We start from the raw sequence: 24,436 nt of genomic DNA on the forward strand, positions 1-24,436 counted from the left end.
ATGCCCCTTCCGAAAATCTGTGGAATGAGTAAAACCCAAAATTAAATCAACACCTCTTCTCGGCAAACTGTACCAAAAATTAAAACCAGAAGGGTGCACTTTCTTCTAGATTTAAAAATGCTGAAGGTTTGCATTTTCTTTCTATGGTGGACCTGGAAATATACTAAATATAAATGTCATAGGTTTAGCTCCAGACATAATAGCATACATTGCAATCTCATCACTGGGGAGGCTAAGGAATAAGGCTAAGGAATAAGGCTTGTGAGTCAACCTTGTCTATAGACTTGTATCTCAAATACAAAATGACAATAACAAAACAGTAAATTAGTAAAGAAATTTAGTAGCTCTAGGTTTATAAGACATGGTAGTGGTGGTCTTGTGTGTCCAAAGAGCTCATTACTTCCCATTTTTTGTTTGTTTTGTTTTGTTTGTTTTTGGTTTTCGAGACAGGGTTTCTCTGTGTAGCTTTGCGCCTTTCCTGGATCTCGCTCTGTAGCCCAAGTTGGCCTCGAACTCACAAAGAGCCGCCTGGCTCTGCCTCCCAAGTGCCGGGATTAAAGGCGTGGGTCACCACTGCCCGGCCCTACTACTCCATTTTTTCATTTGTGTATGTTCAAAAGAAAGTCAGCTAATTTTTAGTACTCATGAAAGACCTTTCTAGATCTCATCTTGAGAGGAGTTAGGATACTGAGAAAGTTAAGTCACTGTACTGAGTGAATTGATTACTTGCTATGCTAATAATTTTTCTCATGGTTGTGACCAGGGCTTATTTTGGTTTGTAGATTGAAATGGGAGATAGTTCAAGAAGGCATATAGTCTGTCACAGCAGGGAAGACATGACTCAAGGCGAATGAGGAAGCTAGTCCCATTGCCTCTGCAGTCAATAAACTGAGGCACACAGTAAATGGGACCTGGTTTTTAAGACCTCAAGGCCCACCCCCCATTGACTCACTTACCCCAGCTAGACTCTACCTCCTAAAGGTTCCAGAATCTTCTAAAACAGCTCCACCAGTCAGGGACCATGTGATGAAACAGGAGCCTGTGGAGGATGTTTCACCTTCAAAATGCAATGCATGCTAAAGCCAAGGTTATTTGTTCTAACTCCTTCCCCTTAGAGAAAATGTGTGGATTAGAAGACTAGGGTCTGCTCAGCCATCAGCATTACAGACCTGAGTTGATGCTGTGTCACAGAAGTGTGGGCATCTCTGCTTGGTTGTTGAGCAGGGTCCTAATAACCGGTAATGTTGGTTATCACCTAGAATGAACTTGAAATCAAGTCAGGTCCTTCTATAATACATGCATGCCTTTAGATTCTTTGTACCCTGGAGGATCCCTGCAATCCTGTCCCTAATAATTTTCTTGCTAACTGACAGTCTGGGCATGCACAAGTAAGCATGTCTGCACACCCATAAGTCCACACACACACACACACACACACACACACACACACACACACACACACACACACGGTGTTCTCCACTAAAATGACTTTCTACTTAGACATTTGGTAACTGTAAGGTAAAGTATTAGATTCAGGAACATAATTGGGTTTGTATACTTAAAGATTGTTTTTCATTAGTACTGTACTGATCAGCTTCCACCTCAGTCTCTTGTTCAAATGGAAAGTGAAAATTATTTTTCTATTAGACATTGTACATAGGCAGACATGTGGTTAGACAGTATTGATAATTAATTGCATGTGTTGCAGAATAATGGAGGCAGGGAAGGATCTTAGCATGTACAAGATTTATTAACTTAGTACTCCTGATGGCATATTTATTTCTGCACACTAACATGCTTTATGATAAAGATTTGGTAGGCTGAGTAATTGTATTAGAAGATGATGGTGTGGGAAAAGGAGGGGAGAGATGGAACATGGGGTGCTTTAGCACCTCCATAGAGGGTTTCTTGCTTATGTGTCTGGTAATTTTTGTCTAGCACAGTATCCCCTAGAATCCCATGGGCATGCCTTCCTGACTGACCCTGTGTGGAGGTCACATGCTTAACACATTCAAGGGTAGGTGGCATAAGTCTGCAGGGCCACTGCATGCTGCCTTTCTCAATTTTCCTTCTTTCATATGATACCAAAATGAACGAATTAACATTTGATTTTCATGTTTATTCCTTCTAGAGTTTGAAAAACATGTTTCTAGAACTATGAAAGATTAAAAAGTGTTTTCTATTTAATTGCAGTTAAAATTTATTTGATGTGTATGAGTGTTTGCCTGCTTATGTGTATGTGCACCACATGCTACGTCCTCAGTGCTGGAGGACACCCGAAGTGCCCGAGTTCCTTGGAGTACAGACTGTTGGGAGCCACCTTGTGTGTTCGGAACAGCAAGTCTCAGAGTCATCTCTCTAGCCCCCAAATATGAGAGAATTGTGGTGGAATTCATGCCTGTGTAAGGAAATTCACTGTTTGGAATACAGCATTCCATCTAGACCATTCCTTGTCTAGTCAGTCCAGAAAGGGTTGGCTCCCTTGTTGCCATAGTGTGAAGCAATTTTAGAAGTACCCAACACCTCTAGTGCTTTCTCAGTCCACATCCATTGAGAGGCTAAAGTTATCACGCTCTCCCCAAAACCCCACTCAAGTTTGGATTGGACTTGCATAAACCAAGGAACTGAAATAATGATGAGATTGAACTCAGTTTCCTTCTGTTTTAGGAAAGATGTCTGAGCATGTCAGAGATTCTATTTTAGAGCCTGAGTCTCACTGTTGAAAGGGTCCCAGAGAAGCGCTGAAGCCTGACCTCAGTTCACAGCTGTGTCTGGAAGTAGAATAGACAGAGCCATGAAAAACTGGAGATAGGATCTTACAATTCTTTTAAGAAACATGCAAATGTCTGGGTTAAAGGCTTAAAAGGAAGCGGGGCATGTCCTAAAGGCCAGTTTATTTAGCAATTTTCCAAATGTTTTCACTGTGTACCCTCTATAACATTCCAGATGGTTTTAATCCATGTCACTATTCTGATGCTCATAAATGCTCTCCTGAAATGTTGGTTGCCTTCTCCTTTTAAAGGGGAGATAGCCATTTTAATTTCAAAGAAGAGGCTCCCTTCTTCCCTCCAAGAAAGATTGTTAATTTGTTTTATATTGAGAGCAATCCTGTAATAAAATCTGTCGTATTGTTAATTAAAGATCTCATTGTAGGTCCCCGGAGAGCAGATCTTGTGAACTTTGGCGTAGGAATGTTGCTTTGGGTGGTGTATTTAATTCTCTTCAGTGATCCAACGGAGAGAGGAACTAGGTGCTTGGCAGGTTTCCTTTGCCTCCAAGCAGAATGGCTGATTGATAATTCCATCATTTGCATTTGTGATGGTTAATCTTCATTTCACCTTGAGGGGAACTAGATTTTCCTAGGAGTCACAGCTCTGGTATTGGATGTGAAGTTTAACTGATGAGGACAGAGTCAATCCTAAATGTGAGTGGCAGCATGCCCTGGGAAGGGGCGGCAGACAGAAGAAAGAGGAAAATGGGAAAGCCACCCAGCACCAGCACCTGACTTTACTTCCTGCCCGTGGAAGCAGTGTGATCAGCAGCCTCTCACTCCTAAGCCTTTTTGGCCACGACAGACTGCATCTTCTAAACAAAGCAAACCTTTCTGTCCTTAAATTGCTTTATCAGTTACTTTGTCACAGTGGCAAGAAAAGTAATACAGCAGCACATATAGAATCACTAATGTAAGTCTCTCAGTGAAGAAACCTGTTCGGAATTTGCCTGGTAGAGGACACGCAGTTTGTGATCCAAGGGACCCACACATCGAGTCCTTGCTTCAGGAAAACAAGGCATACCTTTCTCTGAATAGAAGGGGTAGTATTATTGAGTGTTTTGAAATGGTACCAGTGGTCAGCAAGTGTGACTTCTTTGTGACTGTTGATCTTATATCCTATAGTGACATGTTCCTTTGATAAGAAAATACTTGAGTAATTCTCGTGGAAAAAAAAATAAGTGCAGACAAAAGGTTTCCAAAGACAAGCTTTCCAGTGACTTGAAGTCATTTCCACTCTGGTTGTCTCTGGGTGTATGTCTGAGATGGAGAAGAAGGTCTACAACCCCTGGCTCGCCAGCTTGTTTCGTTCATACCATGGGCCCAGACATTGGAGAATAGCTCATAAAAGGAGTTGAAATCCCTTGAGGAAGCACCAGATAAAAGCTAGTCATTAATTAATTTTTAGGAGTCAGCAGCTGCACACTCAGGCATCTAGTTTGATAGGAAAGGAAAACAAATGCCTTGGTTTTAAATTGCCTTGTGTGTATGACAGCATATTAAAGTAATGAGAGCAATTCATCTTGCCACGATGGACTTGTCAAGCTTTGATTCCCCACCCTGCCACTCTCCTCTCTCTGCGTATGTGTGTATACTGCCTGTTAGTTTCTATGTGTGTGTCTGCGTGTGTGTCCAGTGGACAGTCACATGTGCATGTGCATGTGGAGGTCAGAGGTTAACATCAGGTGTCTTCTTCCATTACTCTCCATATTGTATATGTAGGCAGAGTCTCTCACTAAACTTGGAGCTTGCTCATTCTGGCTAATGTAGCTCGCCACTTGCTTCTGCGATCTCTCGTCTGTGCCTTCTGAGTGCTGGGTTTGCAGGCGAGCTGCCACATCTCCCCAGTTACTGTATGGGTGCTGGGGACCTGAATTCTGGTCCTCAAGCGTTTGTGGCAAATTCCTCATCTACTGAACCACCTCCACAGCCCTTCTCTGTCTCCATCCCCTCCCCTTTCTCTCTCGGCTAGTTTAATCCCTATGCTTTATGTACTATAAAAAAGATAAAACAATAGTGATAAGAAAAACAAAACATGAAGTTATCACAAGCACACAATTCTACTGATTGCTCAAGATACCTAGACACAAAGCTGCCCTGCCAGAGAATGTTTGCCTTTCCCAAAGGTTTATGTCAAGTAATGAAGACACCTCTGGGTGTGTCTCCTAGATGGTTCTAAATCCAATCAGGCTGGCAATGAAGATTAACTATCACATGGTCCAAGTGGCTTCTTAAGGGAAATTCCAGAGAAAGACTAATCTCTAGGCAGAGAATTTAGTGAACACTGGCATGGACATCCTGACAGGAGTCCCCCATTCTCATACTGCTAGTTGTGAGGGTATGTTCCTGGCACCAGGCAGAATTTGAGAAGCAGACCTGCACACACACAGTCAACAGATATGTGTTGAAATAATTCATATCTTCTCAGTGTTCTTTGTAATTCTTGGGGAAGTTTTGTTTTTGTGGTGATTCATGCCTCTGTGATGTGATCATGTGATCCCACCTTGAATTGCACGCTCCTCTCATGCTTAGGATGATAACACTATGCAATGTTCTTGGAGCTCCTTGTCATTCTTCAAGAATTTACAAAAAAAAAATTCAAGTATATTTTTCATCCAAAGAACCACTTCAGCCCTCTCCTTGGTATTACCAGGGGTTTACATCATGTCCTTGCTAATTGTACAGAAATTGAAGCCTAATAATTAATGTTACTTTGTACATTAAGTAGTACAGCTTTCCATGGAGATCTGACTCTGAACTTCTACACTCTCTCTGCCGAGAGGGTCAAGAAGGCCATGCAATTATGATGTTGTTGATGTATACATTTTGATTTTTGTTTCTAGTGATGGATCTCATAGCTATACCAATAATCTCTTATTTATTTAAGTAGTCTATTCATGGGATGTGTGGGTGGCTCTATTCTGAGACACCCTGCGCCAAAGTCCACTGAGGCTCAGTTATCCGATGACAGCCCTCCTTATCTAAATGCACATGGTGATGTTTTCTCTTCTATTCTGTTGCTCTTAAGAAGTAAAATTTTAATCGGGTTATAATGAATGAATTCCATAACTCATGCTGGATTGTGATCCATAGTTTTGAAAATAAAGGTCCAGTTAATACATGCATATGAGGTTTCTGATTCTAAGGAATTTATCCTCCCTTTCAGGCAAAGTACTCTAGGAGGGGACATTAAATCAAATTCTTTGCAGGAGCCCTCTGGTGGTTTGAATGAGATGTCTCTCATAGTCTCAGGCATTGAATACTTGGTCCCCAGTTGCCAGTGCTATTTGGGTTGAAATAGGAGGTGTGGCCTTGTTGGAGGACGTATGTCACTGCAGTCTAGCTTTGAATGTTCGAAAGACCATTCCCAGTTCGCTGTCTGCCTGTTTGAGGTTCATAATGTGAACTCTCGGCTGCTGCTCCTGCTGCTACACCTGCTACATGCTGCCTCTGCTCTCCTATCATGTAAAAAGTTCGGAGTATGGTGTTGCATGTCTGTAGTCTCAGCTTTGGAAAGACGGATAGGAGGATCCCCTGAAAGTTGTTGGCCAGCCAGAACCAGTAAGCTCCAGGTTCAGTGAGGCACCCTGTCTCAAAAAGATAATGTGAGGAGCAATTGAGGGAGATGCCTGATATTGACCTCTGGCCTCCACAAGTATGTTCCTATACGTGCATTTGTACCTGCACGCACACACATCTACTACATAAAACATGTCCACATACACCTGCAGATTTTGTTGACCAGTTTTTATGCTATAGTAGATGAACCAATACACAATCCAAAGCTCCTTAAAATAAGGACCATTGGTAGATGGAAACACATTTTGGGAAAGCAGGCAGAGCACTTCGCATTAGCACCAAGTGATTAGTGAATATGGGAGCTCTTTGTCATACCAGATGCAGCAAAAGCAATCATAAGCATCCACAAAACTAAGCATTAGTTAGTGCGTACTGGATTTCCTTCTTAATCTTAGCACTGATACATCAACTATCCATAGAATTAAAGAAGTCTGGGTTTAGTTCTCATTTCCAGTTTGGTGAATAGTTGCTACAACTTGGAATTGAGAGAAGCTTTTATTTAAAATAAATATGTTAATTGTCATAGGGGCAGAGCTGTGGCGTTGACCCTGTCATCTCAGGCTGAGGAGATAAGCCACTGTGGCACACTGTGGCATCCTATAGTGCCCCGAGGATTGTTACAGCTGGGTTAGTGTGAGCCTACCCTCTGAGCAGCCAGCGAACTGAAGTTTCCTGGGGAGGACACAGCCTACTCCTGGAGGAGCTGGATGTGCCCTGGCTTGTAAGGGCCAAACCTTGCAGGGATGACAGGACAGTTTTAAGAGGAGTCCGTATTCATCTTACAAACAGGGTTGAGCTCTGTAACATGTAAATGTCAAATTTATCATTAGAGAAATAAATAGATGCACTGCCATATTTGGGGATGTATGTATTTGTGGGTGGTATGACTGTCTGTAGGGTTGTCATGTTTAGCAAAAGCCTTTCTATTTAAAATGTGGCCATATGATGTCAAGAAATTCATGTGAGTTTGAGACCAGCCTGGTGTCAAGAAATTAATGTGAGTTTGAGACCAGCCTGGTCTACATACAGAGTTCCAGAATAGCCAGAGCTACATGACAGAGAGTCCCTGTCTCAAAAAAAAAGAAAAAAAGAAAGAAAAAAAATCCATGGGCACCTCAGGCAATAACAACTGTTTTTAGAGGAAATGCTTGTGGAGATATCTTTCAGGTGAGGCATGTGAGGTAGACCTTGAGAAACATGAAACATCTTTAGCAGGCAAGCAAGACTAAACTCATCAATTGCCTGATTTCAGGCACTGTATTAGTTATCTTCATGGCGCATTTATTTGTCAACACATTATCACCATTCCTGTTTTGCATGCAAAAAGAGGGAACACCACACCGGCTGGGTTCAGGGTTCCTTGTCAATCCAATAGCACAGAGCCGCTGCTGAGCTAACCCTTAGTGATGGCCTTGGCTGGCAGTCATCCCCACCTGATTGACTCCTCTGCTTTGTGGGTGCCAGCCGTGGCCCGTGACTTAGCTCTGGGTTTATTCTGCAGCAGGTCGTAGGCAGCCTGTGACCCACTGTTTTGGTCTTCCCTAGGTTTCCTGGATGTGGGCTTCAGGCTCTGAGCTGCTCATCCCTATCTGACTTTCTCCTGGGATCCTTTGGTTTAAGGTTCTCGCCTGCAGGGCTCAGGTTCTGCTTGCCTCTCTTCTGGTCCACATTTAAGTTATGTACTGAGCCCTTTTCACTGCCTTTCCCTAGCCATAAGCATTACTATTCCCTTTGCCAATCGGATAAAAATACAAGAGTCCCATTCACTAATTAGAACATTGTGTAAACAGAAGTCTTGGTGAGGGAGGTCAAGCATTTTGTCCCTTGTGAAATTTTTACCATCTATTTCCTCTGTGTGTTTCTTTTTGCTATGATCAAGTAGGCCAAACTCAACTTCCCATTTTCCCCAAGAACTGGGAAATATTTCCAGTTTTCCTTGTCTGGTCATTGTCCAGATACATGCACTTATACCTGAGTGTTTAGTGACATCAGATGTTTATATAGGGCTTACTGTGAGGTTTGACACTGTTCCGGAGTCTTCTTTTGTGTGTGGGGAGAGTATAAGTGTCAGTGTACATGTGAGTGGATGTGGAGACCAGGTCAACCTTGGGTATCATTCCTCTGGAGTAATTTCCCTTGTTCTTGGAGTCATAGTCTCATTGGTCTGGAGCTCACAGATTCAGCTAAGTTTACTGTCAGGCAGGTCCCCAGATACGCATCTGCCTCCCTTTCCTTGGCTTTAAGATTACAAGTGCATGCTACTTTGCCTGGCTTTTTCACGTAAGTTCTGAGGGTCAATCTCAAAACCTCACGCTTTCACGGCAAGCTCTTTAAGACTAACCTGTCTTCCAAGCTGTGGGCTGTATTGTTCATGTTGAGCCTACCAGTGGAGGGGACTGTCACTGTCCCTGTTTACAGAAGAGACACAGGAAAGCCAAGTGTTTCATACAAGCCACACAGATAGTAAGTGTGTAGGTTAGATTTAAACTCATTTGAAATTATTTGGCATTAATTCTAGTCAATGTTCTGACTGGTGAACCAGATCAGTTAGAATGAAGACACATAACGAGATTTATTTTAAAGGACAGTCCCATGATTATGGCAGCTACATTGGCTACTCTTGTATCCTTGGGACAGAAAATCTGTCAAAATCAGCTTAGGGGTTTGTTTTGTCGCTCAGTTCTAATTCATAATTTCTAAACCTGTGTCCTTGAGAAGAGACTCATGATGGTAGGACCATGTGGCAGAGTTGTTCAAATTCTGGTGGATCAGGAAACAGAGAAGGGGTTAGAGGCCGGAGCCAGATGACCAGAACCTGCACGTAGTGACATGCTGCTCCCAGCTATACCCCACCTACTAAAGGATGGATCCACAGCCTCCTAAGGTATCCCCACTAGCCTGACATGATCATCCAAAACCTGAGCCCATGCAGTCCATTCCAGATTCTAACCCAAATCTGTCTATGGTTGGCAAGGTAGAGATTCAGGAGAGCTGATGGTGGAGTTTTGAGTCAGTCCAATGCTGCTGAGAATCAGAAGAACTAATAGTGCAGTTCCAGGACAAAAGCCAGCAGGCTGTCGACCCAGGAAGATGAGTACTTCAGTTTCATTGGAAAGCAGGAAAAAGCCATGTTTCCAGATGAAAGGCAATCACCAGCAGGGAGTCTTCACTCAGTGGAGGTGTCACCTTAGATTTCTTCTTGTTTCTACAACTGACTGTATGAGCCCACCTCCATTGGCAAAGACAATCTGCCTTATTAACTCAACTGATTCACATCTTAGTTTTATCCATACATACCCAGAACAATGTTTGAGAAGGATTTGGACACCATAGCCAGTCAACACATGAATAGCTATCACATTGGATCTTACCAGCTCCTTGTGAGCGTGTGTGTGTGTGTGTGTGTGTGTGTGTGTGTGTATGTGAGTGTGTGTGTGTTTGTGCATGTGAGTGTGTGTGTGCATGCACGTGTGCACAAAGGTGCGGGTGTGTGCACACAGCATGTGTGTGGTTATAATGTTCTTGCCCTTTTGAATAGCTGTGCCAGGAAAGGCTGTGTAATATTCCCACTGAGTGAGCTTGAGTTCCAAGTCCTAGGAATCTTGCACTCATAGAAACAGAACAGGTGATTCTTGCTTGTTCCTGAGAGGATCTGGGGTTTTGTTTGCATAGTTGCCTTTGCATTTGTTGTCTTGAGGTTCATCACGTGGCTTTGCCATAACCAATTACGAAGTCACAGACTTGCTCTGGGAATGTCTTGTGGCTTTTTCTGTAAGTGATAAGGGGCAGATGCATCATTTTGCTATGGAGAAAGTAAAAACCGGCTGAAGCTGCTGGGTATTACCAGCTGATTAGTACCATGCCTTCCAGTTAAGACTCATTCTCTCTCTCTCTCTCTCTCTTTTTTTTTTTCCTGAAAATAAATAGTAGTTTGGAAATAATTCTAAAACTTAACAGTGATTCTGTATTAGGCTTTTATTAAATTTTCTGATAGATGTTTCAAACTGGATTAATTTCAGTGTTGTTTGGTTCAGTTTTCTGTTGTTCTTGTATGTGTGTATGTGGATGTGTGCAGGTGCACATATATGTGTGGAGGTCAGGTGTTAACACTATATATTTTCATCAGTTGCTTTGCACATTAATTTTCAGGGAACAGTGAGCTCCAGTGTTCAGCCTCGTGCCGCCCCTGTAAGCCCCAGGTCAGCTACCTATGCGACCCCAGCCAGCTTTTTACACAGGTGCTGAGCATCAGAGCTCAGGGGCGTGAGTGTGTGCAGCAGGGACTCTACTGGCCAAGTGTCCCCAGTCCCAACTTTACATTATCAAAAAATGGCAAAAGTCATAAAAATGAACATAATACGTAAATAAATGTGGTAAAAATGAACAATTATTTTCCTTACTTTTCTTCAAACTCAGTAACTGCTGAGAAGATGTGCATTTGAGGGGGTATTATCCAATTCTATAAAGATACTTTTTTCTCATGAAAATATTTTACAATGGAAATGCAAGTGAGAAGAGAAGGCTCTCGCCTTCCTCAATGTTCTTGTGGTGACATCAGACAACACAGAGAGCTCAATCAGCTGGGTTTCTCTGCATCGCTTGATTTATTTAGTCAACAATGGGTGCTTGCTGCTTCTGTGTTGGCAAGCACAGCTTACAGCGTGAATTTGCTGTACTTTACAATTTCTTTTCTTTATGATCAGCAGACATATGGGTTGTTCTGGGCTTGGCTCATGAGTATAGGGAATAACCGCTTTGAGGACAATCCTCTCAAGCCAATTGGCTTCACTGTCCTTTTGGGAACAAAATTCCGCATATTGTATAGTTTTGTCCTCAGAGGTAGGTGGAAGGTTTCATGTTGACTTGTTTCAACTATTTGATATCGCCAACTACGGAAGCATCCACAGATTTTGTCAACCTCCTGCCAATTTTTATTTTTTCTGTTTTGTGAAATTCAGTTATACAGTATAGCCACCTGGTAAGCGATTAACATCTCAGTTTTAGGGCTTTGTGATGAACTCCAACTTCAGGCTTTATAACTTCCTATCCAGGAAGAGTCAGTAACCGCATTTTAGTACAGATACCCTTTCTGACAGCTGCCAAAGAAACAACCATTTAACTGAGGCTGCCTGGCCCAGAGCAGTTCCACTTGGCTAATCTGATAATTATTGGTGGGTATCTGTATAAGAATGTCTAACTGAAGCCCCAGAGGTGATTAAAGAGGAGGCTATTTATGGCACATTGCCTAGAAAGTGGGATCTAAGGCAAAACGTTTAGGTTTCCCCATTCAGTGTTACTTCGCTAGCCTCGTTCACATCGAGTTTGAACACCTCTGGACCACTCCACTGCCCTGATTTGTGTCCGGTAAAAAGGAAGAAGATGGTCACTCGGACTCACTTAGTCTGAAGCCAGTTTTAGGGGTGGATGGACTGTTGCAGTAACCCCACCTCACTCAGCCTTCCAGAACCAGACTTACATTATTTCTGCATGCGCATGCTGTTTGCTTATGTCTAGAAGATGATCTGATTTTTGTAAGTAATTTTTAAAAAATCATTCTGGGCCAGGGAAATGAAAAGATGTTTTTAGCTATTGATTTTTGCAGTGGAAGGAAATAATTTGAATGCGTTACAAATGATCTTTTCAGGCACCACTGTGCCAGCCTTTTTCTTGAACTGTCCTCTTGCTACAGCACTGAAATAAATCCACTTTTTAAAAGAGGCATTAAAAAGGGCTGTGACAAGTGTAGTTTCAGCAGATAGATTTAGCCCATGCATTTTATCTGCATAATCTGATTGTAATTTATATATCTTCAGCCCAGATAAGGCAAAGCCATTTCTTATTACCAAATTCTTCTCATTGTCAACATGATGTGAGCGGGATATTGACTGTAACTGAAGGGTGGTGATTAATCATAGCAGCTTGCAGGGAGATCATTTATTGCTTTGTGTAGCTGAGTGACTGCTGGTGGAGCTGTGAGTCAATCAAGATAAACCCAAGTGGGTTAGTTGTTCTCAGATGACAATGGACGGTGTGATGGATTTATTAGCCATATTCTCGATTAAAGATCTCTTTACATTCTTAGCCAGGCAGATTGCAAATAGTAAAATAACGAGTTACCCTCAATGGAAGAATCTGCTTGTTTCCAAAGTAGAGTTGAGCCAACTGAATGTCACAAGAGAAGATGAATTACGAAGATATGGCCACTGGTCATACTCAACTCACGATTAGTTTGGTCAAGTTAAAAAATGGCAATTGTGTTCAGAGTAGTTTGCGCATTTGCTCAACGAGGAAGAAAAAGAGTCATCCTGTGTGGTTATCCAGGTTGTGCAGTGACAACTTTTTTCTAATTTATAGGCAAATATGATTGCCCTGACATCTCACTCTCTCACTCCTTCACTTGGCTGCCTGTTTTTTTTTCCCCCTTGAAGAGCTTGTATGTTTTTAGGGACTGTGTATCTACTTGATATTAACTAAGGTTGATTAGTAAAAGAAGATTCTAGGGGGCCAGTAGGATGGTTCAATGGGCAAAGTACTTGCCACAGAGCCTGACAACCTGAGTTCTACCCTGGTACCCACATATAGGTAGAAGGAGAGAGCCAACTCTACAGACGTGTCTTCTGATGTACACATACGCTATGTGACACCCACTCAACCAACACAAACCAACACAAGTCACACACAAACACAGTAGTAATGGTAAATACAAATGGCAGAGAGTAGAAGATGCTAGAGAAGATCCAGTCAGGGAAGAAAGAAACTCAGCAGACGTTATCAAAATCAAATGGTGGCAAGTCCTGCATCATCCCGTCCATTCATCAATCCCCTCACTGCCATTCTTTGGTATTGAAGATTGAAGTGGACTGCCTACTTTATTAAAATGCTTTGAGTACCAAATAGTATGTAAGTCAATACCCTTCTGTCTCTTTCTGGGCTTGGGGAGTCTAGGACAGGAGTCAGAAGTGCGTGTGTATGCATGGTGTTGACGTGCTCTAACGATGGGCACAGTCGCACAGTCGGAAGAGTCAGCTCCTGGTTGTGAGTATTCAGCTCCTGACGTTTCTCCAGTCTTCACATCTTCTTTCACTGTGCGTCCTTTCTGGCCTATGATGTGTGCTGGTTGGAAAGGCATTTTTTCTGTGTGTGCATGTGGTGTCTGTAAATAGACATGTATGCACTTGTGTATGTAGGTGCAAGCACAAATGTGTGTGTGTGTGTGTGTGTGTGTGTGTGTGTGTGTGTGTGTATGTGTGTAGACCAAAGATTGATGTCTGTTATCTTGTTCACTTGCTCTGCACTTCACCTTGTATTTTGAGACAGGGTCTCTCCCTGAACCTGACACTCATGGATTTAAGCTAAACTGCCTGGCCTGCAAGCCCCCAGGGATCCTCCGTTTAGACCTGCTCCAGTCTGAGCGTATAGATAAGTGTTCCTGTATCAGGCTTTTTCTATGAGCACTGTGACTTAAAGCAGGTCTTCATGCTGGTGTGGCAAACCTTCACTAGCTGAGCCTTCTCCCCAGCCCTGGAGAGGCATTTCTAAGGCTTTAATAAACTCATGGCATTTGGCTGGAGAGCAGTGAGACCATTACGTTAATATATATGTTGGAAACTGTTTTCCAAGTGCTCTCTGTCTGAACCATTGGTTTCCAATTGCGGAAGATTTGCCACCTAGTTACCTTCGAAACTATCTGGGGACAAGTTCTGTTGTCATAACAGGGGGAAGTATTCCTGGCATTAATGGGGGAGTTTCAAGAGACTGCTAAGAATATGTAGCACGTAGAATAGCTTCCTGGCAAAAACAAAGAATTATCTGGCCCCAAACGGCGGAAGTGTTAGTTTGAGACAGTGGCCTCACTGTAGCTGTCTCTGGGCTTGGTTGCTAAGAGCTTATAGTTCTTGGGCAAGTGGCTGGTAGGTTGTACTTAGAGTAAATGTCTTCATAGGGACCTATTGTGTTCTTTTATTTTTGTTTTGTCGTTGTAAACCTCAAATTGCCCCATCTTCCCTTGGCTGAAGAAATAATACTTGCAAAGTGATTAGGAAATGTGTTCTTCTTCCCTCATCTGGCATGAATTGTTTGTTTCACAGAAGTTGATGAATTGCTGCTTCTAAGGCAGACACGCTGGCTTTTGTTTGTTAACTATAAATCTCATCTAGTCTGGTCTCAGTGTTAACGAGAAGAAAACCATCAGTTAATAGCTGTTACATTTCATTGCTTAAAACTAATTGTTAGTGGTAAAGCTTCCTTTTACAAATATAATTTGATCTCTTGTAATTGGTGGAAGAAAGCTTGGGGAATTTGTCCAGGCTCTGATTACAGTAGGCCTTTTCTAGACAGGCCACATGCAATAATCCACACGATGTCTGTTGATGTGATTAAGCTGGCAGACTTTATAGTCAACGTTCAAAATGACTCAGCGCCAGCACCGGTACCCCTTCACATATTCCAGCTCTTTTGTGAGTCGTTCATGGTGCCTTTGCCTGATACACTACTGCAGCATTTTTGCTTTGTTTTAAGGGTCATACAGGGCAAACCCCTAGGGATTTACTCATTTGAAATTTCCTGTTTACTCAGTGAGAACAAATGGAGAGATGGAGTTCAGGGTTGAGGATGTAGCTCAGCTGATAGAGAGCTTTCCTATGTAGCATGTGTGAAGCCTTAGGATCTTCCCTGAGCACTGCATAATCCTGGTAGGAGAGCACACTCAGGCGATGGTAGCAGGAGAATCCGAAGTTAAAGGCAATCCTCGGCTACATGGAGAACTCGAAGCCAGCCTGGGCTCCCTGAGACTGTGTCCAAAAACAGTACGAAATATAAGATAAAATAAATAGTGCAAAAAAGCCCATCGCACACTCAAATCGACTCCTTCTCATTATTGCCGATCACATTACTTTGTTCATTTCTGTGACCAAATAAAGCAATCTGGGAGGAGGTTTGTCTTGGCTCATGGTTTGAAGAAGGACAGTCCAGCACAGTGGGGATGGCATGGAGGTGGGAGGAGTTTGCAGCTGTGGCTACAGGAGTGTGACCTTGTTTGCTCCCGTCTGGTGGGTCAGGAAGCAGAGAGAGGGGACTGGTGCCCGGCCTGTTTCCTCCTTCACTTCCTCCTTTCTTACCTCCAAGCCCCAGGCTGTGGGATGGTGGCATCTAAATTCAGGCTGACTCTTTCCCCCTCAGTGAACACCCAAACGTTTGCCTCAGTCTCCTAATGTGAGCATCTTGGCAGAAAAGAAGATGCTCTAAAGAGACACCTGATGCCCTCAGCAATGGATCCCAAGGGCTTGGGACTTTCCAAGGAATCTCATGCTGGGAGAAGGAAACCTTGATGCCAACTAAGGGGGGTGCTTATCTCCACATGGTATACACACACATACTTGACACATACACACACACATACGTACACACATTTGTACACACTCTCACACTTATGTACACACATGCACACAAACACACCACGCATGCACGCATACTAGCATGCACACATGAGCATACCCACACAGCCTTATATTCAGTTTTACGGGCTCGTAAACTTTATGAAATCTGTCGTGGATGGCAAGTTAATACCATTTACTTTAGACTAGGATGTAATAACCCAGTCAAACAGGCTTTAGAAATGGATTGTCTGGGAGTAGAGAATTGGCCCGGCTGTTAGATGTTTGGTTAGGCAGAGTCTTACAGGTTTAAATGTAGCAGCTCAATAACCTGAGATTTGGGTAGCATCATGTGCAAAGGGTGTGTCTTTGTTCCCATGTGTCTCTAAGGGTGTTCAGGGCACGAGAGAAGAGCATCATGGTGAGGTTTGGATCACTACTCTAGGCAGAGGATGAACAAATGGATCACGTTGGTTCCTTGTTCCCAGGAAAGCACCAGGAAGATAAGGACCATTACAGTTTCTGTGAGACACCGGGTCTTTCCAGGTTGTGCAGATTTCTAGTTGTTTTCTGAAGAAAAAAAAAGTCTACCCATCACTGGTTAAGGGGAAAGTAGATTCCTTGTGAGCTCTAGGCTCTGGTAGCAGGATGCTGTGGTCCATAGCGACAAAAGTAATTCAGGACCACATCTGCCCACCCCAGTTGAGGTGGAGGCAGCCTTTGGGCGGAAGTGAGAGCACTCTTCATTGAAGATCAGTCAAGAGAGGACAGAGTGCAGGAATAAATGCTGAGAGATATGTGGCAGCAGGGCAGGGTGCAGAAATGTATTGTAAACATTGTTTACAAATATGCAAGGTGACCTTTTTTGTTTCCTTTTGTTTTTTGAGGGAGGATCTCATGTAACTCAGGCTGGCTTTCAGCTCACTAGGTGGATAAAGGCACACTTGAACTACTGATTCTCATCCATTCATGTCCATTTTATCTGATGTTAGGGATTGAATCTAGATCATCTTGCATGCTAAGCAGTCATTCTATGAAGTGAGCTCCATCCTCAGCCTTTCCATGTGACGTATAGACCAAGGTCACAGTCTTGGATGTGCCAAATGTGGTTGTAGCCCTCACACAAATGAATGCACTAGTCATAACAATTTAGTGTGTAATTCCATTTCCTCTTCTTGTTTGAAGCAGTGATTTGACTTTGTTAGTTGTCTGGGTTTTAGTTTTGAAATTTAAAAATGTGACTTCTCAATTAACTTCCTTTTGAATAATTTCTAAAATTGGCTTATTTCCCTCTCGTAGCTCATTGGGGGTGTGATCATGTTACCATCGTCCTTGCTGACACATGTGTCCTCTGCTTCCTCGCTTTCCCTCCTTCTCCTGACCATCTCCCTGCCTTATTCAGTTTCTCTCCCCCCACTCCTCCCTCCCTCTCTCCCTCCCTCCCTCCTCCTTCCCTCCTTCCCTCCCTCCCCCCTCCCTCCTTCTGTCTCTTCCCCTCTCCCCCCCCCTCTCTCTCTCACTAAGTCCACAGACTCCATATCACATTTAACACATCTACAGCTCTACCAGGTTGATACTGTAAATCCAGTTTTCTAGGTGAAAACCTACACCTACAGGCTAGATGTTTTTTTCTAATGTCACACAGCCATTATGGGATGGAGCTTCCATCCAACTCAGCAGGGCTGTCAGAGAGCTGCCATTTCCTATATTAAGTGGCTTTCTCAGCGGCCACAAGTTTATCTCAAGTTTCTTACTAGTTACTGTCTAAGGTACATTTGCAGGAGTCTCACATGATTGATCTTGCTTTTGGCAAGTACTTTTGTTCTTTCCTGCTTGCACACTGAACTTTTCGAATAGAGATAATAAGGCAGTTGTTAATCAGAGTCCTCCAGGGAAATAAAAAATAGCAAGTATGTAGACACACCTGCACCTATACACCACATACACACTCACACGCATGCACACTCACACTTAAGATTATGGAGACTTGGAAGGTCATAAACCTGCCAGGGGAGTGTAAAACACTGGGGACTTAGGAAACAGTGGCAGTTTGAAGACCTAGGGGTGTCTGCTGAGCCCCCCCAGCCCCCCCAGGATGATGCTCCATGGCTTTCTTTGCTCTGGAAGCTAGGTAATTTTCATTTGGTGCCTGCACATAGTGTATAAATGTGTGTATGTGTTTGTGTGCATAAGCAATCACCTCTGTGTATGTACATGTGTGTGTGTGTGTGTGTGTGTGTGTGTGTGTGCAGGCTAGACGATGACATTGATTATTTTTCTTTACGCAATTTGATTTCTCAGTGAGCTTTGAGCTCACCAGTTGACTAGAACAAATGGCTAGCAAGCCTCTAGGATCCACTGTCTCCCCTTCTGCCATACTCCCTAACCCCTCAAGGGCTGGGGTTACATATTTTCACTGCCACACACAGCGTGTGTGTGTGTGTGTGTGTGTGTGTGTGTGTGTGTGCGCGCGCGCGCGCGTGCGCATGCGCGTGTTGGAGGCTGCTGGTGACCCAAACTCAGGTCTTCATTCTTATACAGCAGGCAGTTTACTGTCTAGCCATCTTCCCAGCCCCACTGATTTTTTTCATTCAAATGATTAGATGAGGCTCACTCACCTTAGAGAGGGCAATCTGCTTTAGAAGCTTAGAACACATCCTCACAGAAACACCCAGAATCATATTGGACCATACATCTGGACCCCATGGCACAGTCAAGTGGACATATAAAATCAACTATCACAGATAGTGACTGGAACGCTGTTAACCAGAGACAGGCACAATTGCATCAGAGAATGTAGATGTTCATCTACAAAGGGCATGGAAATGTTAATTTTTTCCAAGTCCTCCTCTTTTTAAGACATCTATCTTGGGAGAACGTTGGAAAGTATTTTAATGGCAGCTCTTTTGCTCCAGCAAAGAAAGCAGCTTCTCAGGAAGAAGTGTGTCAAATATGAAGAGGAGAAAGAGCAAGGAGAATAAGAATCTTGAAGAAGCCAAGTTTCCATTTAACTTTGAGCCCTGGACTTGAGGGAAATGTCAGTTCCCATTCAGCAGTTTCTCTGCCCTGGGAATGAATAACAGACCTATAGGAAAATTTTCCTAGTGAAGAGAGGAGAAAAGCTAACTCTCTGTAGGGTGTTCTGAAAAACTGGAGATTGTTTAAAGCAGTAGCAGGAATGTCTATAAAAATGAGGTATTAACAGCTAGAAAAGACCTAGAGCGAATGGGCAAGGACAGGAGGCACCCCATATTTTACTGGTTGAAAAAAGTCTCCAACCAGCGAATAGTTTTAAATTAAACAGTATTAAGAATAAAGTTTGAAATTCCTTATAATGGTTTTAGAGGCTGTTTTGACTTCTTGTTTCTAACAGACATACTGGGGAGTAACGTGGGTTATACTTCCAGGGTCCTGAAAACAGCTTGTCTATGCAGTTTCTTCTGTAAATCTTGATCATTTTGAGTGCTAAGAGCTTGGTGGGAACTTCAGGGAAAGATGCCCATGGTCCCTTTGGTCTGCTGTCTGTATTTCTGTATCCTAGGGGCTGAAATTAAAATTATAGATGATAATTTACCTCGTGTAATAGCCATCAGAAAGAAATGCAGTACGTTGTTAAGGCTTTACCTCTGATGCTGAGCTGAGCTGAGCTGTACTGACAAAGGTGTGCACAATGCTTGCGGTGGCAGTGACTTTAGTCTGGATTTGAGAGCTCCTCGGAAGATGAACTGAACAGATATACTTTGTAAAGCCAGCCAACTTGACAGCCCTTCTTGCAAGCGAACACTAATAACTGTAACAAATGCCTGCGGTGTGCTGTTATTCTAGGGGTTGGATGTATACCTGTGAACACAAGGGCTGTGGCAGTGCATAGCTCCCTTGAGACTGTACAGATGAATTCAAGCATGGTTACACACTGTGACGGGTCAGAGCCGGGGACTGAGGGGGTGAGTGCCGTGTATCACAGATCAGGGAGGACCCGTGAGGAATGGCTGCGTGAGGTGCTGAGAGATGGCCAGGAAGCTGTGTGCTTACTTTCATGCACATGGAAGTGTGTTTGCTGAGCCTTCGTGGGGTTCATTAAATTGAGGAGATCTTAGAGAAATATTAGGGTTGCAAACAAAGAAAGGATAATGGAGAGGAACCAAATTACAGAGGCCACTGCCAAGCTTCGAAGTTTGACCGACAGGGTTCAGGAACTGAATGAACCTGTCCTATTTCTGGCTGTAAAAGGCTCATGCTGAACACCGGGTTGTATTGATCAAGAAATGAGTGTCCAGTATATATGAAGAGTTCCTTTAAATCAGTGTACGCCGTGTGTGAATATGTTATATGTGTGGCCTGAGGTCAATGTTGTGTGTCCTCCTCCATGTCTCTAGTTTTTGAGAAAGGGGCTGCTGTAATGGAGCTCACTGATTTGGCTAGGCTGACTGGCCAGCCAGCTCCAAGGATCCCTGCATTTGCCTTTCCAGCTTTGGGATTACAAGAGAGTGCCAGCACGCTGCTTTGTATTTTATGTTGGTGCTGGGTTCTGAACTTGGGTCTTCATGCTTGCATGGTGAGCACTTTAACAGTGAGTTATCTTCTGAAAAGAAGAATCCATAGAAAAGCACACCTTAGATGCAAATAGGGAACTCCCAGAAGGGAACCTGAATTGTCATAAGATAGTGATAATAATGATAATCAGTGCAATGAAAATGAAAATTTAAAAAAATGTCAAGTTTTATATACTTGACACTGGTGGACTTGTGAAGTCTTATCCTATAAAATACTGGCAAGGATGGAGGGAGAAGGGAGCTTGTACACTGATGACCAGAGTTTAAATTGTCAGAATGACACAGTAGAGTAGGTTGTCGGTATCTGACAAATCCTTTGTTGTTTTGCTCATAGGAATGAATTCTAAACAAACAGTGTCATAAAAATAAACGGTCTTGCCGGGCGGTGGTGGCGCACGCCTTTCATCCCAGCACTCGGGAGGCAGAGGCAGGCGGATCTCTGTGAGTTCGAGGCCAGCCTGGACTACCAAGTGAGTCCCAGGAAAGGCACAAAGCTACACAGAGAAACCCTGTCTCGAAAAATCAAAAAAAAAAAAAAAAAAAAAAAAATAAACGGTCTTCTTCAGACTTCATCTCATCCTAACAGCAGCCTTTGACACCATTGATCTCTGTTCTCTGAAGTAGCTTCACTCGGTGGTAGCCTTACTGGAGACAGGGCTGTTCAGCTGAGTCTCCTCTGTGCACATGGCTAAGGGTAAACTTCACAGCCTCATACATGGTGAATTTAAGAAGAAGTTTCAGGAACCTTTTCTCATTTCCACATTCTCATCTTGCTTCCTCTGCATCTGGCTGGTGACTCTTGACTCTGCCCTTCCTCTCCCCAGAATTTTTAGTTTGCTCGCCCTGCCTATACTTCCAGTCTGACTACTGACCAATCAGCATTTTATTAAACCAATTTTTTTCCATGTAGATTCTTTTTTTAAAAAATTTTTTTCCTTTTATTTTACAATACCATTCAGTTCTACATATCAGCCATGGATTCCCTTGTTCTCCCCCCTCCTGCCCTCCTCCCTTTTCCACAGCCCACTCCCCATTCCCACCTCCTCCAGGGCAAAGCCTCCCCCCGAGGACTGAGATTGACCTGGTAGATTCAGTCCAGGCAGGTCCAGTCCCCTCCTCCCAGACTGAGCCAAGCGTCCCTGCATAAGCCCCAGATTTCAAACAGCCAACTCATGCAATGAGCACAGGACCCGGTACCACTGCCTGGATGCCTCCCAAATAGATCAGGCCAATCAACTGTCTCACCTATTCAGAGGGCCTGATCCAGCTGGGGGCCCCTCAGCCTTTGGTTCATAGTTCATGTACATGATGAGAATGTGGAAATGAGAAAAGGTACCAAGCCACATGGCTAAACATAGATTAAAAATTATAGATGTAATTAATATAAGCTTCTGTATGGCAATTTGGGAAGCAACTGCTGGGTATTTGGGAGTGTTGGTGGAACAGAAACTTCCATCTACAAGAAGCTGTTTCTCCAAAATACATTGCTTAGTTGTAGTGGTAAGTGGTATTTCAAGATTATTACTGAACTGCTGTTATTTGTTTATGCGTCTTTTCAATAGAGATAAGAAATCATATATAATACAATATTAAATGTAAATTATATTTCCATACTTATACTACATAAAATATGTAAACCAATAATTCAACATAAAAAAAGAATTTGTTTCAGGAAAGGGAGGCAGCTAAAAAGGATCCAAAGACCTAGAACTTATGAAGAAGAAGGCCTGTGGGTCCCTATGCCCTTATCCCACAGAGATGCCTTTGGTCCTGTGTGTGCACTTTGATAGGAAGATTCTTCCATTGGTGGGTTTCCTTCTGGTAAGGTAAACCTGGGAGCAGCCTTGTAAATATTTAACAATTTCAGTACAGCACCAACCGGGGTCAGGAGAGGAGGCCATCACCAATGATAATCAAATGATTACTGTGTTCTTTAAAGATTTTTATTTGTCTTTAAATATTGACTTATTGATTTAGTATGTGTGTGTGGAGGTGGGGGTGGGGCTAACAAGTGGTGGCCCAGGGAACTTGTGGCATAAGTTCTCTTCTGTGGAGAGAGAACCATGTGGCTTCCTGGGAGTGAACTCAAGTCACCAAGTTTGGCAGCATGCGCTTCTACCTTCTGAGTCATCCTACTGGCCAGTGTTTCTGTTTTGTGCCATTTATTTTTAAAACTCTTAAGTCATCACAGTGACTGCCTCAGTAGCTCTGAAATGCTGTTGCTGTGAAGCCCTGCTTTTTAGAACACAATCACTCTGGCTGCTCCCTTTGCGATCATGCAGGTGTGCTCATACAGCTGAAAGTCTTGAAGAGTTCATTCAAAACTTTCCCTCCAACTATGTTTATGTGACTATAGACAGTTGTGGTTTGAACGTAAAATGGCCCCCATTGGCTTGTGTGTTTGAACTTGGTCCCTAGCCAGCAGTGGTGTTTTTGAAGCTGTGCAGTATTTTAGGAGGTGGAGCCTTATCACTGGAAGTAGTCACTGATGTGACCTTAAGGTTCCATACATTGCCTGGCCCTTTTCTAGTCCACAGATACAGTGTGACCAGCTGCCTTACACACCCGCTGTCATGTCCCTCCATGATGGGACTGTACTCTAACCACAAGACAAAATAAACCCTTCCATGCGTGTGTGTGTGTGTGTGTGTGTGTGTGTGTGTGTGTATGTATGTGTGTGTTAGTGGATATTTGACCTAGGGCTTTGTGCATGCTAGACAAGGCTTTGCCACTGACTTATACCCCTAGTCCTCTTTTCAATTTTTATTTTGAACCAGATCTTATGAAGTTGCTGCAGCTGGCCTTGATCTCATGTTGTGACCTAGGCAGGCTTTAAACTTTGTGCTCTGCCTGCTCTAGTCTCTCCCGTAGCTGGGATTACAGGCCTGTGGCACCAGACAGTGCTAAGAATATTTGCATCTGTCCACCTGACCAACCACTCTATGTGGTTTAGTCTATTTGTATACAGGGAAAGTTTCAGTCCTATTGAGTCATTTGAAGGTCTGTCCTGTTTGTAAAACCAGTTTTACTTGAACACAATATGAAAATATCAATGCAGATTCTTCCTCAGAACCTTCATGGGAAAGATCTCTGTAGTTCTCATCTTAGTGGAAATAAGCTCTTGTATTTTTCATCCAGCACCATTACCACTTTGTTTAACTAAGTATTTAAAATCCTTTTCTGACTTGTCAAAAGCTGCTGCCCAAGCTGTTATTGTAAAGTTTAGTCTTCTCAAGGCTGGAGAGGTTTCTAAGTGGTTAGAACACAGGCTGCTTTTCTAGAAGACCCAGGTTCAATTATCGGCACCTACATAGTGGTTCATAACCATATACATATGGTTCATAACTCCATAACTCCAGTCCCAAGAGATCCAACAGCCTCTTCTGGCATCTATGGGCACCAAACACACACATGGAGACTAGAAAAAAGACTCTTACACATAAAAACCAGGTCTCTCTAGGTTTTCTGTTGCCTCACATTCCAGACTGTATGTTGCAGAGACCCCAGGAAACCTTTGTCATAAGAAAGAAGGATGAAGATAAAAAAAATACAGTCCCCAGGAGTGAAAGAAGACCCAGGGAATAGGAGAGTGGAAAACTCCCAAATTACTCTAATGAAAGGGTTCAAAAAATTTCACTTGTTGCCAAAACAAAACAAACAAACAAACAAAAAGATCCTATAAGGAAGAAACCACCAGAGACTAAAGAACAATCTTACAGTCCACAGGATTCCTTCAGAGAAGGCCTGGTGGAAAGTGAGTTGAAACAATTGTCCATGGAGCTCAACCAAATACCCTGTGTTTTTAACCTCTGAGAGACAGGCCAGCATCCCAAACCATCTCAGTGTGGCCTGGAGGATATTCAAATGAAAAGCCCCACCCTTTGCATTGTGACTTCCCTCTGCCTCCCGGATGGGTGGAAAGGCGTGGTGTGGCTGGTGCTCTCTAGTTCACTGCGTACGTGGGAGGTTGAGGAACATGCACAGCCGTTGTGAATCCATGTGACACTCCTCCCCGCTTGCTCAGCAGAGGCTTCTTGGTGCACGGTCCCCTCCCATCTGCTCAAATGGACAGCTGTACCCTTGGGCTGGGCTCTGGAGAAGGTGACATCCTTATTAAGAGGCAACCTCTCCTTGAGCTCCGTGTTGACATTCACTCGATTGGG

General features: G+C 43.3%; 1 protein-coding gene across 7 annotated transcripts in view; it reads left to right on the plus strand.

The window, feature by feature from the left end:
- Sfmbt2 (Scm like with four mbt domains 2) overlaps positions 1-24,436 on the plus strand; it is a 187,508-nt gene that overhangs the window by 51,996 nt on the left and 111,076 nt on the right. Inside the window, exon 1 of one of the 7 annotated variants that reach the window (XM_076572823.1) lies at positions 22,292-24,374. The exons of the other annotated variants lie outside the window; for them this stretch is intronic. Within the exon in view, the coding sequence (XP_076428938.1) occupies positions 24,338-24,374 (37 nt within the window). The 5' untranslated portion in view covers positions 22,292-24,337. Of the gene's footprint in view, positions 1-22,291; positions 24,375-24,436 lie in introns of those variants that run through there. 7 annotated transcript variants of the gene reach the window in all.

Source organism: Peromyscus maniculatus, chromosome 5 (assembly GCF_049852395.1).
Source record: "Peromyscus maniculatus bairdii isolate BWxNUB_F1_BW_parent chromosome 5, HU_Pman_BW_mat_3.1, whole genome shotgun sequence".
Classification (NCBI taxonomy): domain Eukaryota; kingdom Metazoa; phylum Chordata; class Mammalia; order Rodentia; family Cricetidae; genus Peromyscus; species Peromyscus maniculatus.